At 48.2% G+C, this 22,349-nt stretch overlaps 1 protein-coding gene across 1 annotated transcript in view; it reads right to left on the minus strand.

The window, feature by feature from the left end:
- LOC146835267 (peroxiredoxin-like) overlaps window positions 1–22,349 on the minus strand; it is a 559,426-nt gene that overhangs the window by 227,504 nt on the left and 309,573 nt on the right. The window contains exons 7-8 of the mRNA XM_085602856.1: window positions 15,259–15,375; window positions 12,621–12,774 (exon numbers count right to left, since the gene is read on the minus strand). Coding sequence (XP_085458982.1) covers window positions 12,621–12,774; window positions 15,259–15,364 — 260 coding nt within the window. The 5' untranslated portion in view covers window positions 15,365–15,375. The remainder of the gene's footprint in view (window positions 1–12,620; window positions 12,775–15,258; window positions 15,376–22,349) is intronic.

The following is a 22,349-nucleotide window of genomic DNA, read 5'->3' on the forward strand; positions in this document are numbered from 1 at the left end:
TCCTGGTGGCGTAAGGGCGGCGCATTGCTGGAGTCGTGTCGCAAGCACGACGCAACTCCAGCAATGTTTAGGGGCTGCCCATACCAAACATGCTGCGTCATGCCTTACGCCTTCAAACAGGCGCAGGGTTTTGACGCAGCAGCGTCGGAAAAGTGACTCAGTGAAATCTTGTAGATTTCACTGCGTCACTTTTCCGAGGCTTTTTCCGATAGAACGCACACCCTGCATACATTAAACCTGACGCAGATTTAATGTGGCGCAGGGCTTTACACCGTGACGCATCTCCATAGATGCGTCACGATGTAAATAGGGCTCAGGGTTTACGCCGCCGCTGCGTCACAAAAGTGACGCAACAGCGGCGTAAAAGTGGCGCATGTCTAACATAAATCTGCCCCCTTGGTATTTGCTTGCCTAACCATTTCCGCCCGCCTCTGCTATGATGTGTATCTGCCTGTCTGGTTTGTGTGAGTGACAGGGCTGGGGAAACCCAGAGGGGCAGGGCTAGGTAGCCTGGTGGTGAATAGAGAGATTGACATCCAGATGGGTGGGAGGAGTGCACCTGGACTCTGAATAGGGCTGTGCTCTGCCACCACAATCCTGGCTCCACCTCCAGTGGAGCGGCTGATGTCTCTGCCCTGCACCCTGAATAGAAAGTCAGAGTCATGTCAACAAAGTGCTCAGGAACTGGTTTGGACTGGGCAAAGGCCCCTCTACCCCAGAGGAACAAAGGAATTAGGGGTATAAGTATTGGGACCCTGCTCCCAAGAAATTAGATCCTGCTTGACAAGAAGAACCTCTGCCTGAGGAGAAGGAACTGGGAAAGCTGTAAGGAGGAGTACTGTCCCTGACCTGGGGGATTGGCCCGCAGTGGTTGCCTTGCTGCTGAAGGAGAGGAGAAAGTCTACAAAGACTTTATTTCAACTTGTGCTTTAAAAGATCTCCAAGGGCCTGAGTAGAGCTGGCCTCCTGTTAAGAAGTCCCAGGAACAAAAGAACTTCACCCCCAGGTTCCCCATGAACTCTGCTGTGTGAGTTCTGCCCCTCCTAGAGTGTTGGAACCAGTTTTGGGGCCTCTGGGAGCTGTGCCTGCTGTTGGGAAGCTGGCCAAGAAGAAAGAAATCAAAGATCTCCACTTTTTCACGCACAGCCGGCTTAGCGAGAAAATTTCTGTCGCACCGCTCGTTAGCGTGCAGAATTGTATCGCTGAGGACATCGTCGCAGAGCCTGCTGCCGCTGAGCCCGATCAGCGCTGGGAAAATCATCGCGCCGCTCGTTAGCAGACCGAATTTGATCGCTACCAGCCCAAGATCCGCGCTCCGCCTGTTAGCGGGCAGAATTCTATCGCTGCAAACTTCATCGCAGAGCCTGCTGCTGCTGTGTGAAATCGTCGCAGAACAAGCCAAGATCATCGCACCGCTCGTTAGCGTGAGTAATTTTATCGCTGCGAAAATCGTCGCAGACCCAACCAAGATAACCGCTGGTGAAATTGTCGCCCCGCTCGTTAGCGGGCCGAATTTTGTCGCATTGTGCCTTAGCAAGTAAATTTCTACTGGATAAGCTACACCTTGATTTTCAACGCTGAAGTGCCGCTAGGAACTTTTTATCGCATCATAAGGTACTGTGGGTTAAAACGGACGCTAAGGTGAATGATTTTGTCGCTAACCTAAGAACTCTTTCTACAATCATATTCTTGAACTGTGTATGTCATTTTTGTCGTTATTTAGTCTTGTGCTAAGCTTTTATATAAAAGATCACTATTTTTGATATAAATCTAGTGTGGTGTCCATTTGTGGTGTTGTCACTGGGTTACTGTATGTGGTCACAAGTGCTTAACCTATAATGCTCTGAGATAAGCCTTGTCTCCTCGCGCCAAGCTACCTAGAGGGTGGGCAGGGGTTGTTTTAGGAGTGTAACCCCTTACCCTGACTAGAGGATAGGGTCCCTGCTTGTCACAAATACCTACCTGTGCCAACCAGAGATCCCCAATTCTAACATTGGTGGTCAGCGGTGAGGATCCTGTATTTGCATTTGTGATTCATGTACAGTGATTGGTGAACACCACTTAGTGAGTTCAGACCATAACGCAGCTACATACTCCAGTTTTTTAAGTCATGCCTGGTTCAGTCGTTGTGGAAAAGGCAGCATCTGTGATCTCTGACCTTGGAGGAGTAGAATGGGAAGAGGAAAAATTAGAGGACTACACATTAGCCCAGCTGAAGGGCTTCTGCAGAAAGTTTGGAGTTTCCCCGACTGGGTGCAGAAACAAATCCCAATTCCAAAAGGCGCTGAGGGCCTGGATTGAGTCCAGATCACATGAGGAGGCAGACAAAATTGAACCAGCAGTAAGCGTCCAGAGTTTTGGCAGAGGCCTGTCGCCAGAGGAGTTGGCGGACAGGAAAGAAACCCAAGCACATGAAATGAAGATGGCAAAATTGAGTGGGGAGTTGGAAAGCAAAAAGATGGCTCTGGAAGAGAGAAGAATTCAACTGGAGCATGAAACAAAGTTGAGGGAGATAGAGCGGAAGGCTAGGAGTTTAGAACTCACTCCCTCTGGTGGCAGCACACCGCCAGTGCAGGTAGAATCAAGGGTGTACATACCAAAAGATGTGGTAAAGGAATGTTTTTTAAATGATGACATAGGGCAGTGGTTCAAAGCCTATGAGGTAGCCATGTCTTCGCACCGGGTCCCCGAGAAGGATTGGGGAGCGGGGTTGTGGGGACGGTTCCTGAGTGAGGGGCGGGACACACTGCTAGACTTGCCTTCAGATGTTTATAATTCTTATCCCCATATGAAGGATGCTTTGATGGCTAGGTATGGGTTGACCCCTGAGTTGTATAGGCAAAGGTTCAGGGGTTGCACAAAAATTCCAAACAGTACGCATGTTGAGTATGTAACTTTTTTTGCAGAGTACTGGATGATTGGGTGAAGGGTAGCAAGGTTGATGATTTTCAAGGGCTTCTTGATTTAATGGCATGGGAGCACTTGTCCAGTAATTGTTTTCCTGAGCTACGCCAGCACCTGATTGATGGTAGGCTGACTAACCCTAGAAAGCTTGCTAAGGAGGCGGACCGCTGGGTCAGTACCAGGGTCCACAAGGGTCCAGTGGGAGACTCCGCTAAAGGTGGGCAGGGTCCCCAGCAGAAGAGTGGGGGGGACAAGGGTAAACAGAGGGAGTTCCCAAGAAGGCCCCAAAGTAATCCCCAAGGGAACCAAGGGAAAGGTTCTCAGCCTCCCTCATCCCAGAAGCCGACCGGGGCCCCAACAGGTCCCCCTGTTCAGAAGGGGCCCCTAAAATGTTACAAGTGTGGTACCATGGGGCATTTTGCCTCTGATTTAAAGTGTCCTTTGTATGGTAAACCAGCACCCACTGGTGCTCCACCCCGGCAGATGGCTAGTGTAGCCTTGGGGGAGGAGATGGCAGTCCAAGGTGGGTGGGGTCCCGGAGAGATGTCCCTTGTCTCATTAGGAGACTGTGAGATGGTCCCCCAAACCCAGCTGCCTGATAACACTAAGAAATACAGGCAGTGGGTGACCATCAATAGCCGTAGGGTGGAAGCTCTGAGAGATACAGGAGCCAGTGTGACTGCTGTCAAGTGTCACCTGGTGTCTCAAGAGCAGGTGGTCCCAGGAGCATTCTATCCAGTTGTTGCCGCTGACAACACAGAGAGTCACTGCAAGGTAGCTCAGGTTCCCTTTGAGTGGGGGGGGGGGTCTCTCGTACTCTTCAGGTAGCTGTGAGGCCCGCCATGCCTGTAGACTGTCTGTTGGGGAACGATTTGGAGAGCTCACCTTGGGCTAAGGTAAAGCGGAGTGCTCACCTGGAGATGTTGGGTATGCCGGATTGGGCGTGTGTCACCACACGGTCCATGGCAGCGAGTAGAGGTGCTCAAGAGGTCCTGGAGCCTGAGAGGGAGGCCCAGGGACCTGTCTTAGGGAGAAGAGGCAGGGGGCCGCGGGAAACCGCCCCCTGAAGTTCCCACGGCTCAGGAGGGAGCAGACCTTGAGGGGGATGCCCTGGAGCCTACCGGGGAACAGATAGCTGAACTGGGGGACCTGCCTGAGCTGACCCATTGGCAGCAGGAAGGAGGCCCCTCCAGGGAGGACTTTTGTAAGGCACAGAAAGAATGCCCTTCTCTCGTGGGTATGCGGCAGCAGGCTGCAGACCAGGCCGCAGGTGATCAGTCTGGGTCACATTTCATTTACTGGGAGAACGACCTCCTATATACAGAGCCTAAGGTTGCTGAGCCTGGGTCAGCCTGTGCGCTGGTGGTACCCCAGGACTTCAGAGCCTTCCTACTGGGGCTGGCTCACGATGTGCCATTGGCAGGACATTTGGGGCAGGACAAGACCTTTGAAAGGCTTGTCACCCACTTTTATTGGCCCCAAATGCGCAGGAGTTCAGACACTCACTACAGGACCTGTCAGACTTGCCAGGCAAGTGGAAAGAGTGGGAGGAAGCAGAAGGCTCCTCTCCAGCCATTCCCTGTGTTCGGTACCCCATACCAGCGAGTGGGGATTGACATTGTGGGGCCACTGGACCCCAGGACAGCCATGGGCAACAGGTTTATCCTGGTCCTGGTGGACCATGCCACCCGGTACCCGGAAGCCATCCCTCTGAGGACAGTGACGGCCCCCGTGGTGGGACGTGCACTTATGGGAATTTTCTCCAGAGTGGGATTCCCTCTAGAGGTGGTGTCTGACCGGGGTACCAATTTCATATCCAAATATATGAAATCCCTTTGGCAAGAGTGTGGTGTAACCTACAGGTTCACCACACCTTACCACCCCCAAGGAAACGGGTTGGTTGAGAGATTCAACCGTACCCTCAAGGGCATGATAATGGGTCTGGAAGAACCCATGAGGCGTAAGTGGGACGTCCTCTTGCCATGCCTTCTCTTTGCGTACCGTGAGGTGCCACAGAAGTCTCTAGGGTTCAGCCCCTTTGAGCTCCTGTATGGCCACCCAGTGAGAGGACCTCTAAGTCTGGTCAAGGAAGGCTGGGAGCAATCTCCCAGGAAACCTCCCCAGAATGTATATAGCTACATGCTGGCCTTCAGGAATCAGACTAGGCGATTCAGGCAACTTGCTGAGGCAAATCTGGAAGCCAGCCAGGAGGAGATGAAGCCATGGTACGACCAGAATGCCACTCTGGTAGAGCTTCAGCCTGGACAGAAGGTGTGGGTCTTGGCCCCCGTGGAGCCTAGTGCGCTCCAGGATAAGTGGACCGGTCCCTTTGAGGTTGTGGAGCGCAAGAGTCCTGTTACCTATTTGGTGGACTTGCGGTCTCCAAGGAACCCCTTAAGGGTCCTTCATGTCAACCGTCTCAAGCCCCACTTGGAGAGGTCCCAAGTGGGCATGCTCTTGGCAACAGATGCTGGGATGGAAGAGGAGACCGAGCCTCTTCCTGACCTCCTGTCAGCCCAGGAGCAAGATGGGTCGGTGGATGGTGTCATTCTCTCTTCCGCCCTGGCCCCTGAGCAACAGAATGATTGTCGCCAGCTGCTGCGACAATTTTCTGATCTGTTTTCCCTGGTTCCCTGTGTCACTGATTGGTCGTCCATGATGTGGACACTGGGGATAGTACACCTGTGAGGCACAAGGCCTACAGGGTGACTGACAGGGTGAGGGCATGCATCAAGGAGGAGGTCTCCAAGATGTTTGCACTCAGGGTAATTGAGCCCTCCGGCAGTCCTTGGGCCAGCCCAGTTGTCTTGGTCCCAAAGGCTGCAGCGCCGGGAGCCACACCCGAACTCCGGTTCTGTGTGGACTGCAGAGGACTCAATTCAGTCACCAGGACTGACGCACACCCCATCCCCAGAGCAGATGAGGTTATAGATCGGCTAGGGGCTGCCAACTACCTCAGCACGTTTGATTTAACATCTGGGTACTGGCAGATCGCCTTGACCGAGCGGGCCAAAGAGAGGTCAGCATTTTCCACCCCAGATGGGCACTACCAGTTCCGGGTTATGCCCTTTGGGATGAAGAATGCCCCTGCCACCTTCCAGAGGTTGGTCAACCAGGTGTTGGCTGGACTGGATTCGTTCAGTGCTGCCTACCTGGATGACATCGCAGTGTTCAGCTCCACTTGGGAAGAACACCTGCGCCACCTCTGGGAAGTGTTGATGGCGCTGCGGAGGGCAGGCCTCATGATCAAGGCGAGTAAGTGCCAGATCGGGCAGGGTTCCGTGGTGTACTTGGGGCACCAGGTTGGGAGTGGCCAAGTGGCGCCCCTTCAACCCAAGATAGAAACCATCCTGAATTGGGAGTCGCCCAAAACCCAGACAGAGGTGAGAGCCTTCCTAGGTCTCACCGGGTACTACAGGAGGTTTGTCAAGGGGTATGGCAACATTGTTGCCCCCTTGACAGCGCTGTCTTCTAGGAAGCAGCCCAGGAAAGTGATTTGGACTGAAACCTGTCAGAAAGCCTTTGAGGCCCTGAAAGCTGCTATGTGCACGGCGCCCGTGCTCTTGGCTCCCAACTTCTCCAAAGAGTTTATCGTTCAGACAGACGCTTCAGAGCATGGTGTGGGGGCTGTTCTTTCACAGATTAATGAGGAGGGTCTAGATCAACCTGTAGCCGTCCTTAGCAGGAGGTTGCTTCCACGGGAACAGAGATGGAGTGCTATTGAGCGTGAGGCATTTGCTGTGGTCTGGGCAATCAAGAAGCTAAGACCCTACCTGTTTGGGTCTCACTTCCGGGTTCAGACAGACCACAGGCCCCTCAGATGGTTGATGCATATGAGGGGTGAGAATGCAAAGCTGTTGAGGTGGTCCATTTCCCTACAGGGTATGGATTTCACGGTGGAACATCGCCCTGGTACAGATCACGCCAATGCTGACGGTCTGTCCAGATTTTTCCGCCTTAGTGATGAGGAACTCCCTGGGGTAGGGTAGTTCTCCCCACATTTCATCTGGAGGGGACACGTGTTAGACCTGGCACCTTGGCGTGAGTTTCCCTTCCACTTATTGTCGCTGTGCCTCATGTATTTTGCTGGTGTTAGCTGCTCAGAGCACTGTGCCACAGTGCAAGTGCTCACTAATTTAAAATGTATATGTTGGTTGGATTCCATGATTGGCTTATTTGGTTTACTGTCAGACCCCTGTAAAGTGCACCAGGTGTGCCCAGGGCTTGTAAATACAAATGCTGTTGGTGGGCTTGCAGCACTGGTTGTGCCACCCACAGAAGCGGCGTGGTAAAATGTGTCTAAGGTCTGCCATTGCAGAGCCTGCATGCAGTCTGGTACTGTCATGCTGCCTGCGCAAGTGCACCCACTTGCCAGTCCCTAAACCTTCCCTTAACTTCATATTAGTCACCCCTATGGTAGTCCCAAGGGCAGGGTGTATTGTAAGCATAAGGTAGGACAAGCCCTGATGTGTGTGGCATGTCCTAATAGTGAATTACAGCCATTTTCGTTTTTCACTATTGTAAGGCTACCTGTTCTCCATAGGCCTGAATGGGCTGTTAGAATTGTTACATTCTATGATCCTAACAGACCCAGGGAACATGGTAGAAATTCGAGTTTAGTATGCCTGAACTCAGAATAATAAAATACATCTTTTAGTTAAGTTTATTTTAATATTCTGTGTTTGCAAATGCCACTTTTAGAAAGTTGGTATTTGATTGCCTAACCATTTCAGCCCGCCTCTGCTATGATGTGTATCTGCCTGTCTGGTTTGTGTGAGTGACAGGGCTGGGGAAACCCAGAGAGGAAGGGCTAGGTAGCCTGGTGGTGAATAGAGAGATTGACATCCAGATGGGTGGGAGGAGTGCACCTGGACTCTGAATAGGGCTGTGCTCTGCCACCACAATCCTGGCTCCACCTCCAGTGGAGCGGCTGATGTCTCTGCTCTGCACCCTGAATAGAAAGTCAGAGTCATGTCAACAAAGTGCTCAGGAACTGGTTTGGACTGGGCAAAGGCGCCTCTACCCCAGAGGAACAAAGGATTTAGGGGTATAAGTATTGGGACCCTGCTCCCAAGAAATTAGATCCTGCTTGACAAGAAGAACCTCTGCCTGAGGAGAAGGAACTGGGAAAGCTGTAAGGAGGAGTACTGTCCCTGATCTGGGGGATTGGTCTGCAGTGGTTGCCTTGCTGCTGAAGGAGAGGAGAAAGACTACAAAGACTTTATTTCAACTTGTGCTTTAAAAGATCTCCAAGGGCCTGAGTAGAGCTGGCCTCCTGTTAAGAAGTCCCAGGAACAAAAGGACTTTACCCCCAGCTTCCCCCTGAACTCTGCTGTGTGAGTTCTGCCCCTCCTAGAGTGCTGGAACCAGTTTTGGGGCCTCTGGGAGCTGTGCCTGCTGTTGGGAAGCTGGCCAAGAAGAAAGAAATCAAAGATCTCCACTTTTTCACGCACAGCCGGCTTAGCGAGAAAATTTCCGTCACACCGCTCGTTAGTGTGCAGAATTTTATCGCTGAGGACATCGTCACAGAGCCTGCTGTCGCTGAGCCCGATCAGCGCTGGGAAAATCATCTCACCGCTCGTTAGCGGACCGAATTTGATCGCTACCAGCCCAAGATCCGCGCTCCGCCTGTTAGCGGGCAGAATTCTATCGCTGCAAACATCGTCGCAGAACCTGCTGCCGCTGAGCCCGATCAGTGCTGGGAAAATCATCGCACCGCTCGTTAGCGTGAGTAATTTTATCGCTGCGAAAATCGTTGCAGACCCAACCAAGATAACCGCTGGTGAAATTGTCGCCCCGCTCGTTAGCGGGACGAATTTTGTCGCATTGTGCCTTAGCGAGTAAATTTCTACAGGATAAGCTACACCTTGATTTTCAACGCTGAAGTGCCGCTAGGAGCTTTTTATCGCATCATAAGGTACTGTGGGTTAAAACGGATGCTAAGGTGAATGATTTTGTCGCTAACCTAAGAACTCTTTCTACAATCATATTCTTGAACTGTGTATGTGGAGGTGTGTGGCTCAATGGTTAGAGTGGCAGACCCTGATGCCGAGTCCTGGCCCGAGACCAGGGTTCAATTCCCGCCTCGGCGGGTCTTGGGCTTAATTTCCTCGGACCTGTTAATTCTTGCCTCGGTGCCTATTCTAATCATGGGTCCCACGCTGCAACTCTGGGCAATAGCTTGCTTAACCTCCACAATGGCCCCAACAGCGCTAGGATACCTGGCCTCACCTTGGGGGTACCCAGGAGTGGACATTTCACAGGGAAAGGCCAGGAAGGGTTCCACAGCGGTATGTGTACAGCGCCTTGAGACCCCCTTGGGGGTGATACGTGCACTATATAAGCACTACATTTATTTAATTATGTCATTTTTGTCGTTATTTGGTCTTGTGCTAAGCCTTTATATAAAAGATCACTATTTTTGATATAAATCTAGTGTGGTGTCCATTTGTGATGTTGTCACTGGGTTACTGTATGTGGTCACAAATGCTTAACCTATAACGCTCTGAGATAAGCCTTGTCTGCTCGCGCCAAGCTACCTAGAGTGTGAGCAGGGGTTGTTTTAGGAGTGTAACCCCTTACCCTGACTAGAGGAGAGGGTCCCTGCTTGTCACAAGTACCTACCTGTGCCAACCAGAGATCCACAATTCTAACAATAGCACAAAAGTATAGATTTAAGCCTAGGTTCAGGAATAGATTTACATGTGAGTAAATTTACAGGTGTAAATGTATGTTTGTGAATAGGCCCTATGATGTTGAGGCGGTGCACCGGATAAGTATAGTAGTTCTCCATTCCAATGACTTGATGTTTACTTCAATCCTGCCCAAGTTGTGAATGTCTGGAATGTTGTATATAGTGATACGGTTCCTTCTAACAGAGGATATATGGTCAAATGGATCAAGTCTGAGAGTTTTTACTCAGTTGAAATGGGCCTGTGTGACTCTGGACACCTGGGATTTGGCATTCCCCATCCAGTAGAGTCACTCCAGGAACAGACTATGGGACATATCAGCAAGGGCCGGCGATAATTATTGCTCAGCGCGCTTAGCGCAAGGATAATTATCGCCGGCTGACCTTGTATTTTATCGCTGAGATAGCGTGTTATCTGCAACGGTTATCTCAACAGCTCGCAAAAATTCCAAGGCGCAAGCTACCAAATGTGCGATTATCGCTGGAAATCCAGCGATAATCGCACAACATTTGGCGATAGTTTGTTGATAGGGCAGGACAGACTCAGCCATGATATCCACCTTCCATTGGATATCATGGCTAAGTCAGATGAAAAGTAGGCGTAAGGAAAGTAGCGATAACCGCGGTTAGCACTACTTTTCTTATCACTCTGCAGGTTAGCGTGAGGCTAGATAATAGGAGAAATGCCGGTTAGCGACATTTCTCACGTTCTTTTGGGAAGGACCGCCCACTTTGCATCTCATTAGAGATGCAAAGCTGGGCAGGGGAAGGGCGTTAAGGCAAGGATTTACGCGATAGCGTGACCTTGCTGATAAAGCGATAAAATTATCGCCGCTTTTCAGCTGAAAACTGACGCAAAAGCAGCGATAATTTTATAGCCCTGCCTTGATGATATGCCCCTTTATATGGAAATTGGTGATGCAGCACAGGCTGGTGCTAACTTCAATGGTTAAGACTGTTGTTATCAAGAAGATAGCTCCTGTCAGGCTGCTATATGTGTATTCACTGGTGCCTCCTATTTCCCCAGCCAATTTGAGCTTATTTGCTCCTTAGCAATGATGTTTGGGTAGCGTGCAACCTCCGTGGTTGCTGGGGTGTGCAAGGAAAGGAGAGTGCCTGTGATTCTTGATGCCTGGCCTGCTTAAGGCACAGAGTGCAGGATAGACACTTCCTCAACAATACTGAGTGCTGACTAGAAGCCCTGGGGTTGTGGGTTTGACTCCATCCACTGCTGTCTTACTAAGCTGGTCACATGCTAACAAGTTTCCCCTGTTCAGTCGGATGAAAGTGGGGGTGTTCCTGAACCCATCTCATTATGCTTTGACTTCTGCAGAATGTGGGTGGCGGTAGAGTGGTAGACCCATCCCAGGATCCTGAATTCAAGACTTTAGAAACTTTGACAGAAGTCACTGAGTTTCACAAAAGGTTTTGTTATTTGTATGTGCATCACAGACACTTCATTAACTCTATTTTGACACCGTTTATCAAGCAGGTCCATTAATAATTCCCCATTTGATGCTGTGATGCAAACTTTTAAGTGTAAGACAAAAATCATTACACTGAATAAGCTGTAACCAATCAACAGGCCACTTTGTGGAAAACCATGGTGCCCTGGGATTGGAGGGGTCTCTTTGTGTATCTGTCACATCATGTATAACAGACCCTCAGGCAGTCGTTTGAAGAGGTTACAGAGGGTCCTGTGGCTGTCCCACACCCCAGAAGGTGAATCATTTGTAGTCACCTGAACTGATGACACTGAGCCGTTCATAAACACATGCAGAGAAGTGTGGAAAGTGCTTGTTCATCTGTTTGCAGTTCCTGTGCTTGGATCAGGGAACACTTTGCCAGAGAGGCCAGTCGTGGAATGCCCATCTAAGGGGCATATCAGCAACGAGGCGATAGAAAATTATCTTATAATTTTATCGCCTGATTAGCAAGGCCACGATAACGCGTGAAACCTTGCTTTAGCGTGGGGATTCCTAACGCCCAGCTTCGCATCTCTGAGATGCAAAGTGGGCGTTCCTGACCTAACATGACAGGAAAAATGTCGCTAAGCGACATTTCTCCTATCATCAAGCCCCACGCTATGAAGCATAGCGGCAGGAAAAGTAACGATAACCCCTGTTATTGCTACTTTCCTTACGCCTGCTTCAGGACTGACTTAGCCATGATATTCTATGGAGGGTGGATATCATGGCTAAGTTTGCCTTGCCCTATCATCAAGCTAACACCACATTTTGTGAGATTATCGCTGGATTTCCAGCGATAATCTCACGTTAGGCAGTTAGCGCTAGGAGTTTTATCGCTGAGGAGATAAGCGTTGCTAATAGCACGCTATATCAGCGATAAAAATCCACGCTAGCCGGCGATAATTATCCTTGCGCTTAGCGATAATTATCGCCAGTTGTTGTTGATATGCCCCTAAGGAAGTCCTAGCCCTGCATCAATACAGCAGTCGGGGTTCCCATGAGCTAGACCTTGGGAGTGGTGTCAGTGCCGCACTAAAAGCAATTGCTGCCCTCATCGCGAAATTTGAGAAGCGGGTTTGCACAAAGGACACCCATAAAGGTGGGCATGACTGGGACTACCTTTGCCCATCTAGGGTCCTAAACCCCCACCTGTAAGGTCGTTCAACCTAGGGCATGCCCTCCCGCGAACTGGGTAAACCCGCCATTTTGTGATGGTGCGCAGCATGGGATCCACTGAGGCCACACACAGAATGCTTTATTTTGGGATAAGCAATCCATGAGCCTTGGGACAACAGTGTGAGAGGCTGCCATCTTTATTTAAAACAGCCCCATGGTTCTAGAGACCCTTCTATGAGGGCATCATAGGCAGTAGTCTCAATGGCACAGTTGGGCTAACAGTGAGAACTCTACATTCTGTAAGCCCCTCCCCGGAACTCAGAGGATATTCTTCCAGAAACGTGAGACCTGTGTGGCCCAGCAGGCATAAGGAAGCAGCAGTCATGTAGAGAAGCGCCATCCACACATGATGGCGTCTGAAGCGGAACCATGGTGCTTACCAGGCCTCGTGACACATACAGGAATCGACAGAGGTCCCGATCACTTCGCAGTTCACATTCCGGAACTCGTCCACGTGGTCACTGAATTCAGTAATTTCCATGGGGCAGACTTGACTGAAGTCCATGGGGTAGAAGAAGAAAACCAAATATTTCCCTGCGGAGGAGAAAGGAGGCTTCATTTATATCTCATACTTGCTAGGGAAAAGGTCAACAGAGAAAACATAAACAAAAAAATATTATTTCATAGCGGAGGGATGAAAGTCACTGGTCAGTATCCTTGGCCCTCCTGCTCCTGATCTCACCATTTAGAGAAACTTAGCATGATGACTTGCACACGAGACTCATGCCAAAAGAATCGTGGCAGGTACTCTCATGACTTTGAGATGTGATTATCACTCTTGGGTGACCTCTTTCGCGCTCACCTGACAGCGAAAGTCTTTTAAAGAGGAGTTCAAGAAATGACATGTCTAGCGGTTATTGGCAAGTAATCATGGGGCATATTAACAAGGGCTTTATCTCCACTTTTTTGGCTTTAAAACCCAAAGAAGCGGAGATAAAAATATGGCCCTATCAACAACAGGGTGCTAACATGCAAAATCGCATGTTAGCACCATTTTTCACTACGCTTCCCTTTGCATCTCTAATGAGATGCAAAGTGGGCGTTCCAAAGCAAAATAATAGGAGAAATGTCGCTAAGCGACATTTCTCCTATTATCAAGCTTCACGCTAACCCTGTTAGAGAAAAAAAAAGCAGAGCTAACCACGGTTAACGCTGCTTTTTTACGTCTGCTAATTTTCAGACTTAGACATGTAATCCAATGGGAGGTGGATTACATGGCTAAATCCACCATGGGCTATCAACAAGGATATCCCTATCCTTGTAGTTTTATCGCTGCATTACCAGCGATAACGTCCCAAAATGCCGCTATCGCTGGATATTTTATCGCCTAGGCAGTTAGCGTTGTTAATAACGCGATAACCAGGCGATATTATCCAGCGATAGCGGGTGTTAAAAAAATTAACGCTAAGCGCCCACCCTGCATACATTAAACCTGACGCAGGTTTAATGTGGCGCAGGGCTTTACACCGTGACGCATCTCCATAGATGCGTCACGATGTAAATGGGGCGCAACGTGGCGCAGGGTTTACGCCGCCGCTGAGTCACAAAAGTGACGCAACGGCGGCGTAAAAGTGGCGCAAGTCTCACATAAATCTGCCCCAAGGTTCTTAGAAAGCGCAACTACTCTCCTGTGAGGGTCTCAATGCACTGAGTGGGGGCAGGGGGCGGGATCGGTGGTTCAGTCGAAGGGCCGGGTTTTGAGGTCCTTTCTGAGTTGCGGCTTCGATGGTGATTGCCTGAGGTGCAGAGGCAGGTGCAGAGGCAAGGAGTTCCAGGTCTTCACAGCGAGGTAGGAGAAGGATCTTTCTCCAGCCGTGGTCTTGCAGATCAGTGGGATGGTGGCCAGGGTCAGTTGGGCAGAGTGGAGATATCTGGTGGGAGTGTAGAAGGAGAGGCGGTGGTTGAGGTATGCAGGTCCGGCGTTGTGAGGGAGGGGAGAATTGATGAGAAGATAATTAATCTGTTGAACAAGATGAGATCGCTACCAAACAAAATGAGAAAACAACTGCTGTGTGTTCTGTGCTGCCACTTAGAGCAGTACTAATTACTTCAGTAAGATCTGGATTGGAACCTACAACTGATGGATGTGTTCTTTCTGCAGGTGTCCCAAGATTGATATAGATTGACAGGGTGGACAACGCGTCACATTCAACTTAGATCACTGCTGAAGGACTGATTCCCTCATTACTTCTTATAGTTGAAACAAACGCTGTGGTTCAAGTAAGTGTGAATCCAAGAACTGATCTCACAGCCGCAGAAATGAGAGCTAATGATTCTATAGACATTGATGCTCAAGGAAATCTGCTGGAACTGGAAGCGGATCCTGAGCTGATAAATGTCTTGACAACACTTCTCGATGAAGATTCTGCTGCTTTGCTTCAGCACTTTATTGCTCTACCACCTGAACCTTTGTAGCAGACTTTGATGGCATCGTTACCAGATGAAAAAGAAGAATGATTTTTCTTTTGAACGCAGCACACATGGAAACACCAAAAACGAGGAGAAATAAAGCATTTCACCTTGTTTCGCCTGTTTAAGACCAGGTTTACCTGGTCTTAGTTTTGGCACTACCTCCTATTTACGCTGCCCTTGTAAATAAGTGCAGCATCAAATCCAATGGGTTTTGCGGTGGAACGCCTGCTGCAACACCCATTGTTCTCTCCTTTCACACTAAGTACAGCGTAAAAGGGTGCCTTATTTACAAGGCAGCGTTAAGCCATGTTAAGTGCCTCTTTGTAAATAAGGCGAAGCACATATCGCCACAGGAACGTCACTACAAGGGATGTTCCTGTGGCGACAGGCGCTTGTAAATATGCCCCATAATTCACTCTCAGATGATCAAAGATATGATGAGGAAGAGTAACAAAGTACTAATTTGGCACTTCCTGGATGCTCTGGTTAATATTCATATAATGCTCCCTTACCTCTGTGATTCTGCCGCCCCAAGTGTGATACGAGTGAAAACCCAGTCCTCTTTGGGTCAAATCCCTTTTAGTCCATCATTATTTTTAGACTTACCCCTGTAATGGTTCAGCTGGATCTCTTTCAGTTGCCCATCTGGCATGAACGCCATACACTTAAATTCTGGTGCGGGTTTCCCAATCTTGGCATGGCAGACTGCCATTTCTACGCTGGCTAGAATTAGAAATGCATAGGACACATTAACACATGATCTAATATTTATTGCTTAATTAATAAGGAAAATCATGTAATAAGGGTACGAGAAGATGGTTAATATATTCAACTACTGAGTAGAGGTGATGGTGTGACTCAAGCTGCAAGGTAATGGCTCATGCCATTATGAACAATAAAGTGAATAGTTTTAAGCGTTGGAGAACTCAATAAAATGGTTTTAAAAAAACTGAAGGATAAAGTGGGGAGGGCCATCAGAGCCAAGCACTTGGGGGAAAGGCTCTTGTATTTTTATGCATGTTGTAAGAAATTGGGTTACTGGTTGAGGGAGGTGAAACCCTAATCAAGCAGCAACCACAATTCTTTGTTAGGATTATGTCACAAACAACCCCACATTAACCTGTGCTGTACCCCTAGTAGCTTGGCACAAGCAATCAGGATCAACTTTGTGCAGCACTTCAAACAGTAATAAAGTGAAACACAACACCAGAAAAGTCCCACACCAATTTTTTAAAATAGAGTAATTTTTAATAAATATTTTAAGACCAAAATGACAAAAATCCAATCAATAGAACCGGAGGCAGACCATTTAAAAGATTTATGGGAAAACCGTGCCAAAAAGCACAAAGTGCCAACTGTGGATATCTGTATATCAATTCAATATTTACTTTATTTCGGCATTTTACCTTAAAAAGTTTCACATACAACATTCAAAGAGAAACGAGTCATATTAAAAGTATGTTCAATCCTATAAAAATTCATGAAAAATTTGAACTAATGCTGAATGAAACATTCGAAATGTCACTATAATTAAATAGCTCTACAAAAGATAAAAGTGAGATAATCATATAGACAAAAGAGTAAAACAGCCCAGAATCACATTAATGGTAATTGCACAATAAAAAGGCCTTGTCGGATGTTGACCAAAATACTAAAATCAATTAATATACAGTTAACCAAGCAGGGGCCTAAGTAGCATCTTGGTTAATGATGTTGTTCTCCATCTATAGTGCATGGTAGCATAAGCCATTTAGCTGCTGTCGGCCACCCCACTGCGTTCTGTGCTTCTTCCTTGCACTTTTGTCCTAATACCCCACATGTGGCCGAGGAACTTAGCAACTGCGCAGACAAACACAGATCTTGTGTCAGATTTTAAAATACGCAACGCTTTCCGGAAGTTCTGCGTGCCCAGTTGCTGACAGATGGGCTTCATCCATTTCAGTCTAGGGCATGCAAACAGCATATGGCTATGGACTCTACGGGAGCCTTGCATCCTGGGCAGTTGCTCGGGTACAGATCTTAGGTATGCCATTTGGCTTTTACCTCATTCACTGGGAGAGTGCCAAACTTGAATTGGATGTTAAGCGTTCTGACTTGGGTTACTTGTATTAGGTCAAGGTAAGGTTTCAGAAGTCTGGTCTGTTGGTGAAGTAGGAATTCTGTGGTTAGTTTTCCTCAGTCAGTCCTGCTGGAATCTGCTAGTGTAACCCATTCCCAATAATGCTTCTTTACTACGTCTTTTTGGAGCAGGGGTGAATCAGGGTTTCCCAGGCTTTTCTGAGCCCAATGCCAAATACAAGCCGCTTTATATCGCTCAGGCACCCAACCTTATTAGAAGAGTCTAGGCAGGTGACCTGTGCCATGGCTTCGGCATAAGGCAATAGCTACGGAGAACTCCGGACTTTAGCCCAGAATAGCAGTGGACAAAGCTTAGCAATGTCACTAATGGGATATCGGCCCATGTCTAGCATTAGGGGATGGAGTGGGGTAATTTGGAGCAGCATCACCAGATTCCTTAAAAATGGATGCTCTGATCTAGTGAGCTCCATTGTCTTTTCAAAGCTCCACAATTCAGATCTATAAAGGCCGAAACTAACAGCTTTGAGAACGTAGACCTGCAGGGCAGCAGCAACTGGTCAGGTATGGATGTTCTTTCACTAGTGCCACTGTTACCCATTTGTGATTCAATGTCATTTTTGTTATATGGGGCTTCCAAGACATTTTCTCTGAGAGTTTAACCCCTGGATAATCAAAGGTGCTTACTCTTCCAAGGGGTTTCCCTCCTAGAGTTGGCTTTCCCTTATATGACTTGTGTGGATTGTAAAGCCATGAATTTTGTCTTGGAGGTATTAATTTTAAGGCCGGAGCATTGCAAAAGAGATTAAATCTGTTTAGTAATGACTGCAACCCTGCCGGAGTTTTAGACACCAGCAGGGTATCGTCTGCAAATAAGAAGGGTCACTACCTTCGGCCCACCTAAAGACGGGGCATCGGCAGGCTCTTGTGATAAAAAACTTACGACTTCATTCATGGAGAGGGAAAACAGAGTGGGTGCCAAAACACAACCTTGGCGGACACCACTACTAAGTGGAATGCGGTCTGTAAATTGCACCTGTGTGCCACATCTTATCTGAGCAAAATTGTTTTCGTGAAGTCGGATGACCAAATTGAGAATTGGAGGAGGAATACCCATATCATTCAACACTTGCCATAGCTTTGGGCTGGGGACTAAGTCAAAGGCAATCTTCAGATCGATAAAAGCTAAGTACAGGCTGCCTTGGCCAATAAAGCAAGAAAAGGCTTCTCAGAAGCCTGCTTGCTATTGCATTAGAAAAGCATTGTCATCTGCCCTAACCTGGATCTTCTGAAGGAGGGCTCTGCTAAAAACCTTTTGCAGGCTAATAGGCCTATAGTTACAGGGCTGGCATCTGTCCCCTTTTTTTGTAGATTGGAACCACCTCCGGCCCCTCCAGGACCCTGGAACAGAAACTCCACTGACAATGGCGTTCAAGAGGAGTAATATGTAATTAGCCCAGTTCGAGATGTCAGATAAAAAAAGGTCCCCCGGAACACCATCTGACCCTGAGGCTTTGGCCTGGACTATTCGCCCAATTGATCCCTTGATCTTGTTCAAGGAGAAGAAGTCTTCGTCCAGTAGCTGGAGAGGGCAGAAGGTGGTACCCACAGAGGGTGGAACATCAGCATCAGTATGGAGCTTTTTAAAATGGTCATGCCAGGCTTGGGCTTCAATATGATTTGGGGTGTAGAAGAGCCCCCTGTTTCAGTGCCCCAGGCGAATGGGGACCAGAATGTTTTGGGTCTTTATCGGTACAAGCTTCCTTAAGTGACTGCCAGCGAGATTCATCCCACGCCTTCTTTGTGTGGTGAAGGGCAGCCTTCTATCTCATTCTAAAGGCTCTGATTTGCTTGATGCTAAAACAGTTGATGGACAGAATGCAGAACAATGTCATACATTCACCCCAGTACAGAGATCTGGGCCTAAATCCATCGTTCTTTTGCTCATAATGCCATTCCAGTTTAAACCCAGCCATATGCAAATCAGTCTTGACTCTGTGCCTCAAGGGAACAGTCCAGCCCGAATTGCAAAGCCAGTTCCTCCTTGGACTGGAAACAAGCATCCTAGGACCGGTTTCGGTGTTTCATTACTCGTCCGCAAGGATAGCTTGATTCCAGTGGCATGAAGAGCACGGGACTCACGTCTGGGCATACCCGTCCCACTCGGGGTGACAAATGCAAAAAGAACAGGTGAGAGACAGAATGCAGAACAATGTCACACATTCAGCACAGTACAGAGATCTGGGCCTAAATCCATCGTTTTTTTCCTCACCATGCCATTCCAGTTTGAACCCAGCCATGTGCAAATCAGTCTTGACCCTGTGCCTCATGGGAACAGTCCAGCCCGAACTGCCAAGCCAGGTCTTCCCTGGATTGGAAACAAGCATCCTAGGACCGGTTTTGGGGTTTCACCCCTCTTCAACCAGGATAGCTTGATTCCAGTGGCATGGAGAGCACGGGGCCCAAGTCTGGGCATACCCGTCCCCGTCCCACTCGGGGTGACAAATTCAAAAACAACAGTTGATGGACAGAATGCAGAACAATGTCATACATTCATCCCAGTACAGAGATCTGGGCCTAAATCCATCGTTTTTTTGCTCACCATGCCATTCCAGATTGAACCCAGCCATATGCAAATCAGTCTTGGCCCTGTGCCTCATGGGAACAGTCCAGCCCGAACTGCCAAGCCAGGTCCTCCTTGGACTGGAAACAAGCATCCTAGGACCGGTTTCGGGGTTTCACCCCTCTTCAGCCAGGATAGCTTGATTCCAGTGGCATGGAGAGCACAGGACTCACGTCTGAGCATACCCGTCCCACTCGGGGTGGCAAATGCAAAAACATTCACCCCAGTACAGAGATCTGGGCCTAAATCCATCGTTTTTTTGCTCACCATGCCATTCTGGTTGATGTCTTTAGATTTAAGAGCCAAAGCTAGATTTAGTCGTTGGATCTTAAATTCCTTATTATACCAGGATACTGAGCCTCCTTTCGATTTTCTGGCCCTTGATTTGTGCCCTGATGCAGTGAAATAAAAGCCTATTTGCTCACAAAAGTGAGAGTGGACAGTGCCTACTTTGGCCAGCCCTCTAGGGCTTTTGAGTAGGGACTGTAATTCTAAAGTGTATATCAATCTGTACAAATAGTCTTGTGAGAATTCATCTAAAGATATTAAGGCTCTGTAATCTACTTAATCACATTTGGTCCATTGCAAGTGTCAACCAATTAGGGTTTTTTTCATCGATATTCGACCCTAGTATTTTTGATGGGTCTCCTCAGGACTTTGTCATCCAACCATCACACCTATAAAAGCGGAAAACAAAGAGCAGAAAAGTCTGAATGCCAGCACAATCCGCAATAAAACTGTTTAAAAGATACAATTCACCTCCATGAGCAGCAATCCTACTAATGGGAATCATTAACGGTTGGGGGAAGACTGCTGCCTCCGACAGGATCAGTGAAACGGTTGGGGTGGCGGTTGGAATCGCATACCCGAATTGAGGCACCACCGCCGGTATTACGATATCCCTTTCCAACAGTCTTTTCATGGCCGAAAGATCGCCTGGAGAAGGCTGTCGGCAACCAGTTTATTGCCCCCCCCTCCATTGTGGGACACTCTAAAGCGGCCTAGGGGGCACATGTAGTGCCCTCACGCCCCTTCATGCACCGTGTGCCATGCACCACATTGTGCATGGCACACGGAGCATAGAAGTGCAGGAAGTGCTCCTTTACATGGCAGCTTGTGCTGCTGCCTTTTTCCTGGGCCGCAGCACAAGCAGGGGTCTAAAGGAGCACTTTGCGACTGCCAGCAAAGGTAGTCACATCGTAAAGTGATGGTCAGTCCACCGACTGCTTGTCGGCGGTCTTCTGACCACCGCAATAGCGGTCGGCAGTCTGATTGACCACCATCATAATAAGTGTCACTAGTGAACATTCCACAATCCACAACCCCCACATCTGTAATGTCCTACTAAACCTGAAGACCCCATAGTGATCTGATATCACTTCTGTTGCCAGGTTCCTTATTTGCCCTCTTCACATAATCTCTGATGTTTTAATTTATCTTAAAGGCAATTAAAGGGGCTTCCTCACAGGTATCACTCAGTAGGGGCCAATGTCTGTTGATAATGCTTTTGATTTCATTACTAACTGGGGAAAATGTACTGACCATTGCCCTTCTGTTATGTTGCTCATTTCTTGGTCTTGGAGGGATTTGTCTTTCTCTGGGCAGTACCATGCACTTACAGTTGCTCTGTAGAGGATTTGTTTGGGATAACCCCTACCCAAGAGTTTTTAATTTAGTGATTCTGCTTCTTTAAAGTAATTGTTTTTATGTGTACAGCTCCTATGTATACGTAGGAACAGCCCGTATGGGAGGTTATCCCTCAATGCCCTGGGATGGTGTCTGTTATAGTGCAGTTGAGAATTAGTGAGGGTAGATTTTTTTATACAGCTTGGTGTATAACTTTCTACTTGTGTGTCTGACTAGTGGATCCAGGTTATTAATCTCCTGATTGCTATGGTGCATAGTGAAAAGCAAATCCTGACTCTGGCTATTTAACCAACATTCAAATTCATCCCCATGTCAGAAGAAAAAAACATCATCGGTTGGATCTGTCATAAACTGTTCCATACACAAACCTGCTTACGAACAGGTTTGCCACATTAGGAGCAAAACATGCTGCCATGGCTACTCCCTTCCACTGTCTGTAAAAACCTTTTTTGAACAGAAAATATTTCTTTGTGAGGGTGACCCCTGCTAATACTGTGATGAGTTCACACAATGCCTCCTCCAAGTCAGTTTGTCGTACACATTTTTTAATGACTTCAATGGCCTCGTCCCCTCAGATGCTGGTGTACAAAGATTCGACATTAAAGGTCACCAATACGTCAGTGCCCTCTACCATGTTGATGACTTGCATGCTATCTTGTGGATTGATCGGGGTCCTAAGTGAGACGAATGACAATATTTTGTAAAATAAACATTTTTGAAGACCTTCAAACCAGAGAGCGGGAGAGAGTGTGTGCGTTTTTGTCTGTGTGTAGGTAAATATTCCTGGTTTCCATATCCAACTGAAAGCAGCAGTACCCAACTATTTACCAGAAAATACATTTATTATGGGGGATGTTCTACGCCAAACACCCCCCCTGAAGCTATGCCTACTGCCTCCAAAGTCCCCTGTGAGGACTTCTGCTTCTCTTTAGTGCAGCTGCAACGTTTGGACTCTGGGCTCTTGATGGTTGTCTTGATGGCTGTCAGTGGAGCCGGAACCTACTGCCGACAAACTCTAAGGGCCTCATTTATGAGACTCCTTGCGCCTCCGGATCGCCTCTTTTTGTGACGTTCCGTGGCGCATAATCCTGCGTGATATTTATCAGGCAGCACAAAGCCACTTTTTTTGGCTTAATGCTGCCTGATAAATATCAGTCCTTTTAATGCAGTGTTCTTCGTTAAAGGGGCGTGCAATTAGTGTTGCTGGGGCGTTCCCAGCAACATCTTTGGCCTTTTGACACTGCCCCAGATTTACGAGAAATCTAAAATCTGAGGCAGTACCAAAAGCCCTTATGGCCTCATTTATGAGGTTTTGCTGTAGGACAGCGCAGCAGGTCTTCCTGCTGTACTT

This window comes from Triturus cristatus, chromosome 4_2 (assembly GCF_964204655.1).
Source record: "Triturus cristatus chromosome 4_2, aTriCri1.1, whole genome shotgun sequence".
Taxonomy (NCBI): domain Eukaryota; kingdom Metazoa; phylum Chordata; class Amphibia; order Caudata; family Salamandridae; genus Triturus; species Triturus cristatus.